This window comes from Carcharodon carcharias, chromosome 14 (assembly GCF_017639515.1).
Source record: "Carcharodon carcharias isolate sCarCar2 chromosome 14, sCarCar2.pri, whole genome shotgun sequence".
Classification (NCBI taxonomy): Eukaryota; Metazoa; Chordata; class Chondrichthyes; order Lamniformes; family Lamnidae; genus Carcharodon; species Carcharodon carcharias.
The window spans coordinates 48,588,743-48,607,143 of record NC_054480.1 but is presented as its reverse complement, the minus strand read 5'-3'; the positions used below and the strand labels follow the sequence as shown (position 1 = coordinate 48,607,143).

Here is an 18,401-nt window from a genome sequence, read left to right as displayed (position 1 = left end):
ACGGTCAGCCCGTCTAGTCCCGGGGTTTTGCCCCTAGAAAGACCGTCGAGTGCGCCGGTCAGCTCCCCCAGACTTATAGGGGATTCGAGCTTTCCGGCGCACTCCGGGCCGACCTGAGGCAGGTCCTCCCACAAAACTCTGCAAGCTTCCTCACTGGACGGATCCGGAGAGAACAGGGCAGTGTAGTAATCTCGGGCGATTGCCCTGATGCCCTCCGGATCCGAGACAAGGGATCCGTCGTCGGCCAGCAGCGTAAAGAGCTGCTTACGGACCCCGTGCCTTTTTTCCAGTGAGTAGAAGAAGGGAGAGCCACGGTCCATCTCCTTAAGGAAACAGATCTGCGACCTCACGAACGCGCCCCGAGACCCGACCAGTTGCAGGTCCCGCAGCGCGCCCTTCTTCTCATCGTACACCGACCGCAGGGCCGGGTCCGCGTCGGGTTGACGGAGACGTGCCTCCAGGTCGAGCACCTCCTTCTCCAACTCCTCGACCCTGGATTTGCGTCTCTTTGTCGACCCCTTCGCGTACTCTTGACAGAAAACTCGGACGTGAGTCTTGCCCACGTCCCACCATAGCCTCAAGGAGGGGAAGCCTCCCCGCTTCCTTCTCCAGCCGGCCCAGAAGCGACGGAACGAGTCCAGGAACCGCTGGTCTTCCAACAACAGGTTATTAAAATGCCAGTACGCGGACCCCGTCCGAGCGCAGAACGAAGTGCGCTCCGCCCACACCAGACGGTGGTCCATGCACGGAACCTGCTGTATAGAAGCAGCCGGAACGCAGGACACGTACGCCTTCGAAACGTAAAGGCGGTCGAGTCTGGACGCTCCGACTCCAGGTGACACAAAGGTGAACACGCTGGAGTCAGGATGGAGATTTCGCCAGACGTCCACTAAGTCGAAGGACCTGACCAGGTCCCGCAACTTACTCACACCTCGCGTGCAGTGCGGGGTACCGTGACGGTCCCGGACCCCGAGGGTGCAATTGAAATCCCCCCCGAGGACGATGCACTCGCCAGCGTCGATGGAGCCGAGATGAGTGGACACTTCTTCAAAGAAGCTCGCTTGCTGCTGCGTGCCCAGGGGAGCGTACACATTCACAAAGTGAAACACCGCCCCCCCCAGACGCACAGTCAGGTGCAGCAACCGGCCTGGCACTGGCTCCTTGACCCCCAAGATCTCTGGCTGAAAATGCGGGGCCAACAAGATAGCCACCCCGCCAGAATTGGAGGCTAGGTGACTCATGTAGACCCCCCCTCGCCACTCCAGGAGCCATGTGGCTTCGTCTCCCGGAACGGTATGGGTTTCTTGCAGGAAGCACAACGCATACTTCCCGTCCCTGAGGACCGAGAAGTTCTGGAACCTGCGCTGTGCGCCCCTGCTGCCGCGGATGTTGAGGCTGGCTATAGTCGTCTTCATTGTCAAAGGTACATCAAACCTTCACCTTAAGTCATTAAAAAGAAGAAGAGGACTTTTTAGTCCTTCCTCTCCTTCAGGAGCCCAGCGAGAAACGTTTGGACCCTCCGCCGCGCATTCCTATCCAACTCAGGAGACTTGAGAGCCTCGCGAGTGGACCAGAACACCAGCGGAAAAGAATGCCACCGGTCCAAGGCCAACTGAACCCTGTCTCGGCGACCGCGATGACTCGCCAAAAAGTCCCGGAGTTCCCTTGGGGGGATGAGGGGGGAGTCAGTGGAGGGCACCAGGGGATCCACCGCCTCGCTTGAGAGCGACTCAGCGTAATCTCCAGCGCTCACCACGGACACCCCGTCCTCCTCCAGGTCGTCGCCTCCAGCTTCCGACCCCTACCCCGCATTGAGTACGGGGGCTGATTCGGAGCTGCCAGCTGGCCCCACCTGTACCTCGATCCCACCCCCAGGATCAAGGCCAGAGGGGTCCTCTCTGGTCTCCTCTAAAGGTTTTGGGTCAGAGGGCAGCGGCAGTTCTGATGCCCGCTCTCCTCCCGGCACTGGGTCGTCCGGGGAGCTCAGGACAAGCTCCTGACCCAAAACTAGGACGCCCGGTGCTAAGGTTTGGGAGGGAGCGGGAAGGCCTTCCTTTTCGCCGCCACCCAATGACCCGTTAACATTTTTTAAATTTTGAAAGCTACAGTCCCCCGACGAGCCAGAAGGTACCTCGGGGGTATCGAGGGTTCCTGAGTCGGGCACCACCTCAAGGGAGGTGCCTTCAGTGACCCCCGAGGGGCCCTGTTCAGGGGACTGCAGCAGGTTGACGGGGGCAACAGTGGTGGGAGTCGGTGCAGGGGTTTTGAGTTCCCCCAGAGGACAGGGCGAGATTTTATTTGGTGGAGACGCCACCACCTCTTCATCGGGGGAAGGGACACACCCAACTTCTTCAGTTTGGGCATCACCCACTTCCTCCTCCGAAGCGTGACGTCTCTTCCGGGTCAGGCTGGGGGCTAGGGAGACCTCCATTTCCGAGGCCCCCTCCTCCTTGTCCAGCCCTCCCGGACACTCCACCCTCTGGGTTTTGGTTGTTTGATTCCCCGGCTCGGGGTCCCGCGTCTTTTCCCCGCCGGCCCCGGGAGCACGCGCAGGGACGACGCCGGGCCCAGCACTCGGCGCCTTAGCGCCCACGGGCCTGGGAGCACACGCGGACACGACGCCGGGGCCGGATGATGTTTTTTCCCCCGAGCCGGTGCTTGCAGGTGTTTGGGGGTTTTGGGGCGTTTCAGGGGCCGCCTCCAGGTTGCGGGTCTTCCTCCGCGCCTTCTTACGGCGCGGGGGCTCTCCCCCCGCCTCACCGGCAGCCGAGATGGCAGTGGCCGCCGGCATCGCCTCCCCTTGCGGGGAGGGAGATGGAGTGGTGGCGGGGGGAGGAGGGGCGGTGCCAGCCGCGGCCGCTTGGGTGGGGCTCGTGGCCTTGGAGGCGGGGCAGTTCTTCCTCACGTGCCCCGCCTCCTTACAAGCATGGCACCGCACGCCCTCCACGGTCCAGAAGACCTGATAGGCGGTCCCCTCAAAATTGATAATGAAGGCCCCCTCCAGGCACTCCTCCCGTGCCAAGCGGACAAATACGTGGCGCCGGAAGGAGTACACATGGCGGAGGGCCGAGTCTTTTAGGCCGAGCGGGATTGGTGCAACCCCCGACCTGACCTCCCCCAATTTATTAAGGTGGGGGAGGAGGAGCTCACTGGATAGAATAGGCGGGACGTTCGAAATAATAATTCTCTGGGCGGTGGCCTCAAGGGGGTCCACCGCCAGAAAAGTCCCGCCCACAGTGAGTCCTTTTTGCAGGGCGAGGTGCACCGCCCGCTCGGACCTCAAGAAGAATATGGCCTTCCCATACATTTTAGAGGCCGCGACAATGGCTGAGGGGCCGACAACCCCAGCCATAGCCTTTACGCAGGCCTCTATTGTCATTTCAGGGTGAGCATAGCTCTTTACCCCAAGGGCCCTGGTGAGGAGGCGGAATGGTGACAGGGCAGCGGGAGCAGCTGGAGCCGCAGAAGCAACCACCCCCGCATAGGTTTTCTTTTTTTGAGGCCCTGCCACCGGTGACAAAACCGCCTCCACATTAGCCCTCGAGGGCCCGGCCACAGGCGATGGTGAATTGGCCTTAGGGCCAGAGCCACGACCACCCTGGGAAGGATTGGCCATTTTGTTTGAGGAAAGGGGGTGGGGGAGAGAGGTAGAAACAACCTCCCCTCTTTTAGGCAGGAGAGGAGAGGAGGGAGAGGAGTAAAAGACAGGGAGGCACAGGAGGGAAAGAGGTAAATGTCCAGGTGGGTATCCTCGATGGTGGATGGACGGTGGGTGGGGGCCTGATGTTCTTCAGGCAGGGGTAGCCGATGTCTTCACCAGCTATTGCTGGCCTTACTGGGAAAAGGGCTGGGTTGGGGGGAGGGGTGGCAGAAAGATGGTTTCAGCACACACACACACCCTCCCTCTCTTCCTTCCCCAACTCCTCTGGCAGTCTTCTTGCCTCCCCCTACAAAACACAGTCCTTAATTGCCCCCACCTTAAACAAAAATACACAGTTCAGACACCCACCTAGGATGTTGTTTTTCAACTCAGTCCTGGCCTCCTGGCCTTCCTGTCCTGTAGCAACAGCAGCAACTGTTCTCTTCTCTCCCTCTCTCTCCCTTGGCACCACAGGGGCAAGGCAGCAGCAGCAGCACTGGTGGAGCAGCAGCAGAAGCAGCACACAGCAGAAGCAACAACCCCAAAGGCAGCAGCAGAAACAGTTGTAACACTGAGGAGCAGCAACACCAACACCACACACCTTCTCTCCTCAGTATCAGGAAATCAACTGAATCCACAATTACCTCCACGAGATTGTTAAGAAGATGAACTCTTGATACTCTTTTGAGTAAACCTGTTTCCATCTGTTTCAGATGAAGTTACATTTTTTTCATAGTTTGCCATTGTGAGATTTGAACTCCTGATCTCTTGAGCTTGGGGTTACAAACCCAGTACCATAACCACTTGGCTATTTTTAGGCCAAGCTCGTGGTTTAGCATCTCTTTCTTTTGTAACTCTTTCGAGTACAAACCCGTTTCCATCTGTTTCAGATGAAGTTACATTGTTTCATAGTTTGCCATTGTGAGATTTGAACTGTCGATCTTGGGGTTACAAACCCAGTACCATAACCACTTGGCTATTTAGGCCAAGCCTAAATGTTGCTGTCTGTAACTCTTTCAAGTACAAACCCATTTCCATCTGTTTCAGATGAAGTTACATTGTTTCATAGTTTGCCATTGTGAGATTTGAACTCTTGATAATCTTTTAAATGAAAACCAAATCAACAAAATTGGGATAAATCAGGCACAGCCCCTAATTCAGGTCAGCTGTAAAACCAAGAACAAAGTTTTAAAGGAAACTTACAAACTTTAAATCAAAATGTGATTAAAGGGGTCAACAAAACACCCCAGTCCCCGCGGTGCCCACCGAGCACGGAAGGCCTCGAGAGTGCCAGCAGACACCGCGTGCTCCTTCTCCAGGGACATCCGGCAGCGAACGTAGCCGCGGAAGAGGGACAAACAATCGGGCGGGACTCCCCCGTCGATCGCCCGCTGCCTGGACCTGTTAATGGCCAACTTGGCCAGGCCCAGGAGCAGGTTCACGAGGAGGTCCTCCTCCTTCCCGACCCCCTTCCGCACCGGGTGCCCATAGATCAGGAGCGTGGGGCTGAAGTGCAAACAAAACATCAATAAAAGGTTTTTCAAATAACTAAAAAGGGAGTGCAGCCTACAACACCCTATGTATACATGGTCCACGGACTCCACAAGACCGCAAAAAGGGCACGTGTCCTGAGAGTCCGCGAACCAATGCATCCTCTTATTATAAGGGACTGCTGCATGCAACACCCTCCAACCCAGGTCTCCGATAGAAAGGGGGAGGACACCTCCGTAGAGGGCCTCCCATCGGGGGCTTCCGCCGCCGGACGGCAACAAGGCACGCGAGGGCGTGTCCGGTCGACGGACAAGGGCGAGAAAATGGAAGGTGTGCAGCAGCAGTCCGTACAAAAAGCTCCTCTTTGCCGTGCCAAAAGGCACAGAGGGCATGTCCCCGAGGCGGCTCATATTGCGGGGCACCAGCACCCGAGGGAGGGTTCGGGGCTTGGGGCCAATGTGGAATTCCGTCCGAACAGGGGAACGCTCAGACGGAAGACCACCGCGCACCTGGGCCGCCTCAAGACCCAAAATAACGTCGGGTCCGAGCACGACCGTTCTCAGGTCTTGGATGGCATCGGCTGCGACCTGGACACTCACAGACGCGCGTCGCGCCAACTCCTGCGGGAGCATCCAGCCCAGTCCTCCGCCACCCAGCACGTCCCCGATTCTGGTCACCCCTGCGGCCACAGCCCTCCTCTCCGCCAACCACTGAAAAGGACGGAGGGGCGGATTCCTGAGCAGCGGCTCTCTGACGATAGCCGCTACTCCTGACGGGGGAGAGCTGCGTTGCGAGGCGACCTTGTTACAAGCCCAGTACCATAACCACTTGGCTATTTAGGCCAAGCCTGAGGGTGGGGTGTAACTCTTTTGAGTACAAACATGTTTCCATCTGTTCCTATTCAGATGAAGTTACATTGTTTCATAGTTTGCCATTGTGAGATTTGAACTCTTGATCTTGGGGTTACAAGCCCAGTACCATAACCACTTGGCTATTTAGGCCAAGCCTGAGGGTGGGGTGTAGGAGTCGGGAATCTGCTCACATCTAATTAATGATGTGTTAAGCGCTTTGAGGAGCTTGTTAATGGGCAGGGGAGGGTGAGAAGGTGATTTCCAATTTGTAAATCACAAAACCCGAATGGTCTGGTGCACAGTAATTCGTGTAATAGTTATACTTTTTGGATTCAAATCAAAGAGAAATTAATGGATTTTTACACTGGAAAATTTTGGAAATTGGGGATATTGTTCCAGATTGAGCACAATACCTTTCAGCTGGCAGTTTTTGCCATTTCTTTGAGCTGAGGCTGCTAGTCCTCTGAGGTGCTGCCTTTCTCTCTTTCGCAAGTCAGGGGCAGACCCCATCATAGCTGCCCTCTGCCTTGTTCGCTCATACTCTGCAGGCAGCTCCTGCCTCTTGGAGATGCTTGGGACCAAGAATTGGCGACTGAGCTTGCTCCCAACCCAATGAGAAAATTTATATAGAATGACTGCATTGCATGAGTAATGCAAATGAGGCATGGGGTCAGGCCCAGGGATTTCTGGGCCTGAGCAGCTCAAGGTCATCTTGGAAGACCATCTGCAGTCTACCCCACTGAAAGCCAGAAGCCTTTCACTAGCCATTCTGTAGTCAGTAGCATTGTCCTCTATAGGACCATGAAGACAGACACGTGGACGACAGGCAACGGTAACTGCAGAGGATACTCTTCGCAGACGGCTTCACAGTGACATTGGCTGCAGAGGACACTCTTCCCACACTGGTTCCCGGCGATGGTGACTGCTGAGGACAATCTTCCCAGACTGCTTCACAGCGACTGCAGAGGACACTTCCCAGACTACTTCAAGTTGACTGCAGCGGACACTCTTCTCAGACTGCATCACAGCGACGATGACTGTAAGGACACCCTTCCCAGACTGGTTCACATTGACAGTGATTGCAAGGACATTCTTCCCAGACTGCTTCACGGCGATGGTGAGTGCAGAGGATACTCTTCCTAGACTGCTTCACGGCAATGGTACATGCAGAGGATACTCTTCCCGGTCACTTCTTGGCGACGGGGACTGTAGAGGACACTCTTCCCAGACTGGTTCACAGTGACAGTGACTGCAGAGGGTACTCTTCCCAGCATGCTTCCCTGTGACGGTGACAGCAGAGGACACTCTTCCCAGACTGCTTCCCAGTGACGGTGACTGCAGAGGACACTCTACGCCGACTGCTTCACATTATCAGTGACTGCAGAGGACACTGTTCCCAGACTACTTCACAGTGACATTGGCTGCAGAGTGCACTCTTCCCAGACTGCTTCTTGGAGATTGTGACTGCAGAGGACACTCTTCCCAGACTGCTTCCCGGCAACGGTGACTACAGAGGACACACTAGCCAGACTGCTTCACGGTGACAGTGACAGTAGAGGACACTGATCCCAGACTGCGTCCCGGTGACAGTGACTGCAGGGAACACTCCTCCCAGGCTGCTTCTCAATGACAGTGATTTCAGCGGGCACTCTTCTCAAGCTGCTTCCTGGTGACGGTACTGTAGAGGACACTCTTCCCAGACTGCTTCCCGGTGACGGTGACTGCAGAGGATACTCTTCCCAGACTGCTTCCCAGTGACGGTGACTGCAGAGGCACTCTTCGCATTCGCTTCCCGGTGACGGTGACTGCAGAGGCACTCTTCGCATTCGCTTCCCGGTGACGGTGACTGCAGAGGCACTCTTCGCATTCGCTTCCCGGTGATGGTGACTGCAGAGGCACTCTTCGCATTCGCTTCCCGGTGATGGTGACTGCAGAGGCACTCTTCGCAGTCGCTTCCCGGTGACGGTGACTGCAGAGGCACTCTTCGCAGTCGTTTCCTGGTGACGGTGACTGCAGAGGACACTCTCCCCAGACTCCAAATTCTCTCAATACAGCGCTGAAGTGAAATGAAGCTGTCCTGTTGACAGAAGCAAGCAGCAAGAAATATCCAAAACTATTCATTATTTGCTTTGTTAAGGCCACTGACCCCTCTTATCCCACCTGTGGATGAGGTTTTGTAATTGTGGCCTGCCCGTTTTGATCATGCGATGGCCTGAAAATCTCACTGGCTAGGTAAAGTTGGAGACAATTGGTCTCTCACTTGCCACTTAATTATTTGTGGGCGTGCCTCTATCTTCATCCTGTGCCCGCCTAGCGGAATATTGCGAGAGTGCACGTTCATGTCAGCGCACCCGGCCGATGTTAATGCGCTTTATTTCACACTTGGGCGTGTCAGGTGCCCGTCCGCATGCCAAGGATAAAATTCTGCCCATAATAGGCAGGCAAAAAGGCCAAGCGACTTTTACGTTTTTTTAGGAAACCTCTTCCACGAGTGAGGTGAGGTTTCCTAAAGGTAATGCTGATTATATAAGAACTTTATTTTGAAAATGAAAACATGTCCTATCTCATCTGACACAGCCACATGAGGGGACATGTTTCATTAAATTTTTAACGTTTTTAATAATTTCTTTAAAAAGCGCTTCAATCTCCCTGAGGCTGCTCCGTGCCTCAGGGTGATTGAGGCGCTCTTTCATGCACATGCGCGAAAGAATGCTGGACCCGACTCTCCCTCCTCCCCCTGCCCGCTCAGGTAGCAGCCCTACCACTCGCGATCCACGCTGGGTGGGCCTTAATTGGCCCGCCTGCGTGAAATCACAGTGCCGAGCCAATCGCGAGCAGCAGGTGGCTCTGCAACTGCCACCATGTGCTCCCACCGAGCCCGTCCAACCAATCCTGTCCATAATTTTTACAAAACAATAGCTGCTCTGGTGTAACATGTTAAAAATCTTAACAAAGCTAACATTTTCACATTGTATTACGAATAATTTATTCCATATAACACGAGTATTCAACTTTTTGAACATGTCTTCTTGATAGCTGAGTCCAGTGTCATCTAATAAAAATGGTTGATTAGTCACAGGTGGGATTATAACAATTTCTTTTTCGTCACTTGCGCTAATTTTAGCATAAAGTCTTACATTACATTCACTCCCAAGCACTTACCACCTAGGTTGAACTCTGCAGTGTTCCTTTTAAGCACCACCTATAGAGAAGGTAGATCTGCAACCCAATATTGCAGAGGGGCCTGTAAATAGGCATTTGGTCCTTCATTTAAATAGACAAAGTATCTAAGACCAATTTTATGTGCCTACACCAGTGTGATGCATGTCACACTTACAATCCCTAATTTTCTTTATTTTTCATGGGATGTGAGCGCCGCTGGCTAGGCCAGCATTTGTTGCCCATCCCTAATAGCTCTTGAACTATTTCAGAAGGTGTTAAAGAGTCAATAACATCACTGTGGGTCTGGAGTCACATGTAAGCCAGACCGGGTAAAGATGGTAGAGTTGCTCCTCTGAAGACATTAGTGAACTAGATGGGTTTTCATAACTATTGATGATAGTTTCATGGTCACTATAACTGAGACTAGTTTTCAAGTCCAGATATATTAATTGAATTTAAATTTCACCAGTGACCATGGTGGGTCTTGAACCACTGTCCCCAGAGCATTAGCTTGGACCTCCAGATAAATAGTCCGTTGATATTACCACTATGCCACCATCTTCCCTAATAGCCACCTACTTCCTGCTTGCCATTGTGAAGGCTAGGGAGACTGTTCAGCACCCAAAATATGGGCTCTGTATGATAATATTTTAAGGCCTGCATGTCCTAAATTAGCAGTTCTAGAGTCCAGGCTGAGGGAGCCAAGGAGTTCCATGGTTTTTGGGTTCTCAGAAAGGATGATCTGGAGTAGGCGATGGTTCATTTAATCTGAATTTTAATGTGTTCAGGGAGAATCCTAGACATACAGCATCTTATGATTAAATTACTTTGAAATGTATCTTTCAGGGTGACTTAACTCAGTGTGATGCTGGTGTGAAAAAAGTCGGAGAAATCATATATCGGGTAAGAGAAGGAATATTGGCACTTTATAAGAAATGGTAATGGGCATAATCTTCCATGGAGTGGCAATCACCATCAGATTGCCACTTCACTCCTATTTACTTACCTCCTACTGGAGCTCTATATTTCTCGCTTGACTTCTGAACTGGGCTTCTTGGGAAATGTGGAGCGTACCTACTCCTGGATTTCTTCCCTGTAGAGTAGGAGCATTGGGAAAAGCCAAGCCACCAAGTCCTCTTTTAGCTGCTGTTTTCCAGTAACTTTAAATGTCCCAAAGCCACTTTGAGAAGCCACTGTGAGAAGTGTGTAAAATAAGGGAGTGAGTGTGTGGGGAGGGTTGGTGGGGGGGGGACAGTGTTGGGGGCAGTTGTGGGGTGGTGGGGTAGGTTGGGTGGTCAGGGGATCGTCAGGAGAGTAGTCAGGGTGGGGCTTAGTTGGCTGGGGATAGTTGGGGTGGAGTGTAGTCATGGGGTCTGTGGGGTTGTTGGGGGATGGGGTGTGGGGGTGGGGTTGTTGTCAGGGATAGGTGGTAGGGGTGTTGGGAGATAGTTGGGTGCGGGGTGTTGAGAGGGTAGTCTGGTTGGGTGGATGGGAGGTTGTTGGGGGTAGGGGAGTTTAGCTGTGTGGTTGGGTGGGATCGTCTTGGGGGTGGAAAGTTAGTCATGGGGCTATGGGGGTAGGGTGTATAGTTGGGGGATGGGTGGTAGTCAGGGGTGTCAGGGGGTAGTTGAGGGTGGGGGTTTTTAGTTGAGTGGTTGGGGGCTGATCAGATGGTCAGGGGGTGGGGAGATAGTCGTGGGGTCAGGAAATAGTGGGGGGAATGGCAGTCGGGGGCGTTGGGAGAAGTAGTTGGGTGTTGGGGAGGTGGAGTTAGTTGGGGGGTCCAACAGGGAGTTGGAAGGTTAGTAGTATAGCTACCCTTGGGTTAGAACTGGTTTTAACCCTTCTAACTTTTCCTGGGTAACCAATCTGCTCAGTGAGTTGGAACCATCCGAAGCCTCCATTCAGAATTTCAGAGTGTTCCAGATGCTGGGGAATTGCCCAAAGGGAGCTGAAACTTCTCGAGCAATCCCCATATAGTCAGTGTGTGGGGATCTCCGAGGGATTCCCTAGAGCATCTTCGGGGTACAACCATATAGAGATCTGTGCCACTATTTTCCAAGTTCATATGGTGCTGGGATTTCCTGAATTATGCTTACATTGTAATTTCATCAAAACTGATATCAGTTCCTGAGGCAATTTTGCCATTGGAAACTTATACTAAAATCATCGAAGAACCTTAACATGTAAAAATTAGTGTATAACAATCAGGTATCAGTGTAATGGGGCCCGAGGAAAGTGTGGAACCTTTTAAACACCCCTTTATCTTATTTATGTTAAGATTAAAGTTTGAAGCCATCATATGCAGTTTAAACACAGTGGCCTGGAGCTATAGTTCTATTGCACTGCAGGCTTTCTCAGTGTAATTTATCTGAAATTGGCTTAATTGGTGCAAAAGATTACAAAATTTTAAGCACAATTTACATTCAGCATATCTTAAGTTCCAATGATCTTTTGTGCTAGTTTTACAAACTTCATCCTGGAAGCTGTTCCTGCCCACCAGGTAAATTAATCACCAGTAGGTGTCTGTCATGTGTGCTCCTTCACAGGCCTTAAGGGAGGCTTTTCAAATTAAGCTGCATATTTTGGGTGCAAGGAGTCTAAAAAGTGGAATTTAAAAGCTTTTATAAGTGATTTTTTAATCATAGAATTGTACAGTAGTTACAGCACAGAAGGAGTCCATTTGGTCCATCGAGTCTGTGCTGGGTCTCTGCTATAGCAACTCATCTGGTCCCTCTCCCATGAACTTTTATCCTAGTCCTGCATTTTTTTCTCCTCAGTTGCTTATCCAATTCCCTTTTGAAAGCCATGATTGAACCTGCCACCACCACACTCTCAGGTGGTGCATTCCATTCCTAACCACTTGTTGCATAAAATATTTCTTCCTCATCTAGCCATTTGTCATTTTGTCATTTACCTTAAATTGTTTTCCTCTGGTTATCGACCCTTCCACCAATGGGAACAGTTTCTCTCTATCGACTCTGTCCGGTCCCCACATGATTTTGGACGGGCCTATCAAATCATGTCTAGTCCTTCTCTCCTCCAAGGAAAACATTCGCAGCTTCCACAATATGTCCAGTAGCTGAAGTTCTTTAGTCCTGGAACCATTCTCGTAAATCTTTTCTGCATCCCTCACATCTTCCTGGATTTTTGCTATGATGGAGAGCCTTTCTGTCATGGCGAAAATCCTGCAAATAATTAAAATTTCAAACCCCCATCCATGCACCAAGCATTTCCCACCCTCGCAGGGACAGGACTGGAGCCGGCCCAGGGGTTGCACATGCATAGTTTGTGAAGGCAGCTGTTCATTTAAATGACCAGCTGCCTTCAGTCAAGTGGGATTCTGGTAGGCCAGGTGTGAAATGTGGTGTGTTCAGATTACATCAGGTAAGATGGAGCTCTGAACTTAGTAGATTTGTTTGGACAGCCAGGGTCCCCCTTTGGTTAGGGTCCAGGGACACCTTTGGGAGAGATATGGCAGCATTTGGGAGAGGTAAGGCACCCTTTGGGATTGTTAAAAGCGAACATGATAATGCACTTTTTACACACAAAGTCATTGGAACTGTGAAGCTGTTAAAGAACTGTCCAGCAGTCAAATTGTCAAGGAAGTGTCCAAGTATGCCAGGTAAGTTGACATGGAGGGAGAAAGGGCAAAGGGTGGTGGGTGAGGGGCATTGGTTGGCATGAGTCAGCTCTATGTTGGTATAGGGGATATGAGGGGCAATGAGGGGTATGAGGGGATGGGTGGGGGTATGGGTTAGCATAGTGGTTATGAGGGGCCACGTAGGTAGAGAGGCATGAGTTGGCATAGGTTGACATGGATGGGGCATAGGGCATAATGGAGGTTTGGGTAGGTGGCGAGGGTTCAAGGGCTGTTTTTTATGTTTTTAAAATGTATTTAAACGCAGTGCCAGAACACAGAGGCAGGCCTCCTGCCCAGCCTATCTCTGCACTTGTTCTTGGGTTGCTCCTATTTCAGCCTGTGCACCCCCACCCCAGCCAAAAAGCAGACGTTTTTAAAGGTTGAGTCCACAGGGGAAATCTCCCGTCTCTATGTACCAGACCTGGAGATGAAAATCTGGGCCCATGAGTCTCAGTGCTGGTGTTTCTGTTCATGTTCAGCCCTTTGTTTATTGTTGTGCCTGAAGTTTCTGTTTTTATTTACTCCAGTCAACAGTCATACAACACATCTATGCTCACCACTCATTGGCATCAAGTTTCTCTGAATCCTGCAACTTTCCACCTTTATTACTTAACTCATTCTCTTCACTCAATCTTATCAGCTACTTGATAACATAACTTTTATTAAGCCGTTGTTTCCTCCTCTGTTTGTTTTTACTGTACCACCAAAACTAAACTCTCCAATGTACATACTTCCAACCATCACATATCCAACTTCCAACCAACAGAGAATTTGATGCTTAAATAAAACATTGCTAAATATTTTATATGATTTCTAAATATTTTTAATATAATTGATGTACAAAGTACACATTTATGGTTTCAAGCAAATTATGTGCTTTATATACATTTTTTAAAACTATTCTACTCAGTTTATTTGCATTTTCTTCTCCTTGAGTTCTCTGCCCAAAGGCATGTTCAACCTACAGTGCCATGACCCCTACCACGGGTAGGACAATGAGGCAGGTCCCAAGTCCACACCGGCTGGAACTGGAATCAAACTCAGTGCTGTTGGCACCAATCTGATCCACACTGGCCTTCCAGCCAACTGGAGCCCAAGTAGTCTGAATTGCTGTGGCAACATGTTTACATGCGTGCTGTAGCCTGGAGTTATGGGTAGGGTTGGCAGAGGCTCTAACATCCTTTCCAACACATGCCTGACCAGGAATCTTTCCCACTCTTAAATAATCTGTTTGGTCACATTATGAACACAACTTTCATGGCCATCAAGTTCCTGAGTGGATCTCAAACTGTGAGCTTCTGGCTCAGAGGTAGGGACATACTCACTGCACCACAATATCTCTGCTTATTTAAATCTATAATATATTAAAGATCTTGCGTCTACCCATGCATTTTAAGTTTGTTTCACAATTACCTTCCTGTAAAAATACACCTGTCCTACTTTGCTTCGAATAAGCCCCTTGTTATGAAACAATGGGCTGTAACTTCTGAACTCCAGGGCAGTGTAACTGTGGGGGTTACCTAAAGATGTGCCGGGTTCTGCCCCCAGAATTTCCCAGGTAAGGTTTGCACAGCAATTACCTAGAAAGCTTAAACTTCCTTTGGGAAATTGCCCTGCACTGGGAACCATCTGAAAATATGATTTAAATTGTTAACTTCGGATGGATCTGACTATGTTACATCAAAAGTTACCCAGAAAAAGTTAGAATTAAAGCTGCTTCTAGCTTCTGGCTAACTGACCTTCCCTTCCCTCTCCCCCCATGAGACTCCCCCCACATCCCATGAGAAGCCTGCCACCACCCCTAACTACCCTGCCCTGACTACCCCTCCATGGGATTTCCCCAGTCCCCAATCCCCCAACAGGACTCCCCCACCCTCCCCCATTACCACTCCTGACTACTCCCCATGGGAGTACCACCCACCTGACCCCCACACCATGCGACTACACCATCCAACCCCCCCATCAGTACTCCCTCCACACCCCACTCCCACCCATCTGACCCCCCACAGGATTCCCCCACCCCACCATTACCACCCCCTGACTGCCCCCCTGGATCCCCATGGGTCTACACCTCCATGGGGCTACCCCCCAACACCCCCCATGGCCACCCCCCAAACCCCAACCCAGCACAAGACTCCCACCAGTCGCCCCTACCCCCCCCTCCACTGACTACCAACCCCGACTACCGCTCCCCCCAATCCCCATGGGACTACACCCCCGACCCCCCAACAGGACTACACCCCCAATCCCCCCACAGGATAAGCCAGCCTGGCCCCCCACAGGACTGCCCTCTACCCCGCCACTGCCACTCCCAACTACAACCCCTGGTCCCCACAGGACTACGCCTCCCTCATTCCCATGAGACCACCCCTCCTAAACCCTCGATCAGCCTTTACCACACTCCCATCTACTCTCCCCGATCCCCAATGGGGCCTACCCACCCCAACCCCCCCAAGAGACCACACGCCCCAGACCACCCATTTGACTCCCCTCCCGCCCCTTCAATACCCCCCTAACTACCTACCTAACCTCCAGGCCCGACCCAACTCTCCCCACCCCCAGGCCCAATCTGAGTTCGCGCTTCTGTATACCTCCCCCATGGCTTGACTTGACTCCCACCTCCCTCAACCTCCACCCCCCCCCCCCCGCCCCCCCCCAACCCACTAGACCTGACCCAATTCCTGCCTCCTTCCACCCCGCAGACTCGACTCAACTCCCACCTTTGCCATCCCCCAGAACCTCCCCAGGCCCAACTTGACTCCGGCCTCCCCTCCCCCTCAGGCCTGAGTTCGGGAGGTCAGGTGAGATAGGATCGCCTGGATTTCCAGGTAAGTAATTTCGAGCGGAGTGGCAATCTGACTCAGTTGCCACTCCATCGGGGGTTACAGCCCATTAATATACCCTTTGACTAGGTATAAACAATATCCCAGGACATCTGTCATAATATAGGTTGCCATTTTTTCTTCAACTTCATTCTTTCTCATTTTGTGAATTTCTGAATTTACTTTTGATTCTATATCAAATCAGAAATGCCTCCAACAGAGGGATTTATCACTTTATTGTATTGCTTGAAAATTCGAATGTGTCATTGTCTTCCCATGTGAGCCCATTGTACTGCATCTCCCTCTATAATTATGCGTGCATGCCTCTATCTTTTCCCTTCTGGCTGCAGCACTGTTGATAGAAATTGGATTGTCCAAATGATAACCTTCAGAGAGAGAGAGAGGTGAAATAATTAGCAGCACATTCTAATGGTGAAATGTTAAAGCAAAGATATGTGGCTAGTGTCCCTAACATCAGGAACATTGAGATGATTTGAGTTCCAATATGCTGCCTTTAAAATCTATTGTATAAGCAACTCTTGGTTAGGATCTGTTCATGGCTGCCATTATTGAGGAAACAGGCTTTTTGCATAACTTTGGATCATAGACCTAAAGTTTTTTATCAGATAATTGGTTAATATTTTGTTTCTTACAGATGCACTGATTTGGTGGGTTAACTTTATGGATGGCAGAAACCAATATGTCATTAACTGAACTCATTATATTCTTACCCTGTATTTAGAATCATGTTCACCCAGCACAAACAATTGTTGTTTTAAAGATGTGAAGAGAGCTTACCATAAAGTGTATTCATCGGAATTATAAAATAAATTGCACAAGTTTCATGGTTAAAATGTTCAACACTAATTAGTGTTGTTTTGCTTGCTTTATTTTTCAGAGACTGAATGTTTACAACGCCAGGGAAGATACACAAGAACATTATCAGCCCCATGTTTATCAGTATGAAGGCGAAGAAAATAAAACAGCTTCTCTTGACAGCATCACTATAGTTGAAAGTAATGCTGGATTCTGCTACCTGGATAACTTGGAGCCAAACTTCATTGCACTAGTCAAGATTTGTCAACAAAAAAATTAAGAATGAATTGCATCTGAATTTTCCCCAAATTAAAATTCATTCAAAAGCAACAAATATCACACACCTTTTGTTTTCAGCCTGTGTTGTTACAAACAAAATCTCAAAACATCAGGCAAAACTACATTAAATTGTTCCCTGCGAATGAGAAATAACAGCCTTGTACACATTGCGTGCTATCTCACCACACTCCAACCCTTTGATTCAAATTTAGAGTATATGAAAAGGGGGAAGCTGTGCATGTTCAACTTCTTGATTAGCTAACATGCTATCAGATTCAGAAAAAGGGGGCAGTAAACATCTGTTATAGTAAGCATGCTAAAATATTAAATCTTATCATGTTATCCTTTCAGCTACTAACTGGAAGTTCACATTTATTTTTAAATGCCCCAGGGGAGATTGTAACGTTCAGCTGAATTTTATGGCCCTTCCTGTTGGTGAGATTTTCTGGTCCCGCCAAAGTCAATGGACTTTTGAATGGCTGGCTGCATTTTCTGGTCCTGCCCCTGCCTCGATGGGACCAAAAAATTCCGCTCATGATGAAAATTCTATACTCCTTTGAATGGAATATAAGTTGACAATTACGGAAAAGAGAGACATGTTGCCAAAGCTTTTTGTCTTGCACTCATCAGGACAAACGCAAATGTTAAATTTCAAACAATCACAACAATTTGTACAACAGGAGAAAAAGTGTACTGATTGGTTGGCACTTCGAGTCTGATTGGCCAAGGTATCTCCATAGCAAAAGCTACGGAGAACTATAGGCTCCCTTTCTTCCAGGTAATTCAAAAAAGGCACAAGGTATGAACATCTTCCTTTTGTTTACAGAGACCATTTCCCTGTGTGTGTATGAATGTATGTCATTTACAGCAAACATAAAGCAGCCGCATCGCGAGCTCAACTGATTATCTTAAATTGTGTTTGTGTAACTATTAATGCACTCAAGATTGTTCAGCAAGTGCTGCCCAATCATGGAATCATAAACACAAGCCAAACAAAACACAAAACAAAATGTCTGCTGTTGGATGTTATTCCATGATTAGATAGCACTTGTCAAGCTGTGTGTTGCTGAGGTAAATGGAGCAGTAGGGGGGTGCACATGATGGATGGGGCATTACTGATGATGGGACTGGTATTCAATCACATGCTCCTAGAACTATCCAGTTGATCCGTCTGCAGGTGATACATATACCATTGCAAGCCTTTGCAGGTGGATGGCCTGAAGCTTGCCAATTTGGTCATTTAACTTAAACAGTGCATGTGTATCTATGCTCTTACCTCCTGGCAATAGGGGAGCTGCAGATCAAGCGGGGGTCCTGTGCACCACCAGCAAAATTCAATCCCATTTCAAAAGTGGACATTAATAGTTTTAATTACTATCGGCCAGAAAGCTGCCATCTCCAGTTCAATCGCGAGAAGGCAGGCAACTTGTCAGGAAACTGGCATACTATCTTCAGGTTCAAAAAAAATATGGACACAATTTACATCATGTATATATTCAGGTGACTGATTCTGATGCGTGGACATTCTCTTCTGGATATTAAAATCTTTATTGATTGGTTTTAATTTTTTTAGCTCCCTGAGGCAGCTCTCTGCCTTCAGGGAGCTTTCATTCCGTGCTCCCTCAGGCCATCACCTGTGCCTATGTCAGCACCCGCCCTCCTCCTGCCTCCTCCCCGGCAATGCTGTGCATTTCAGC

General features: G+C 50.0%; 1 protein-coding gene across 6 annotated transcripts in view; it reads left to right on the top strand.

Annotated features, from left to right (window-relative positions):
* LOC121286796 (cadherin-like protein 26) overlaps positions 1–17,617 on the top strand; it is a 118,740-nt gene extending 101,123 nt beyond the window's left edge. For 4 of the 6 annotated variants that reach the window (XM_041203840.1, XM_041203839.1, XM_041203838.1 and 1 more), the window contains 2 exons: positions 9,991–10,047; positions 16,508–17,617. In XM_041203840.1, coding sequence (XP_041059774.1) covers positions 9,991–10,047; positions 16,508–16,705 — 255 coding nt within the window. In that variant the 3' untranslated portion in view covers positions 16,706–17,617. The remainder of the gene's footprint in view (positions 1–9,990; positions 10,048–16,507) is intronic. The other 2 variants (XM_041203843.1, XM_041203841.1) reach the window with 1 other exon arrangement.
* Positions 17,618–18,401: the final 784 nt, after the last annotated feature.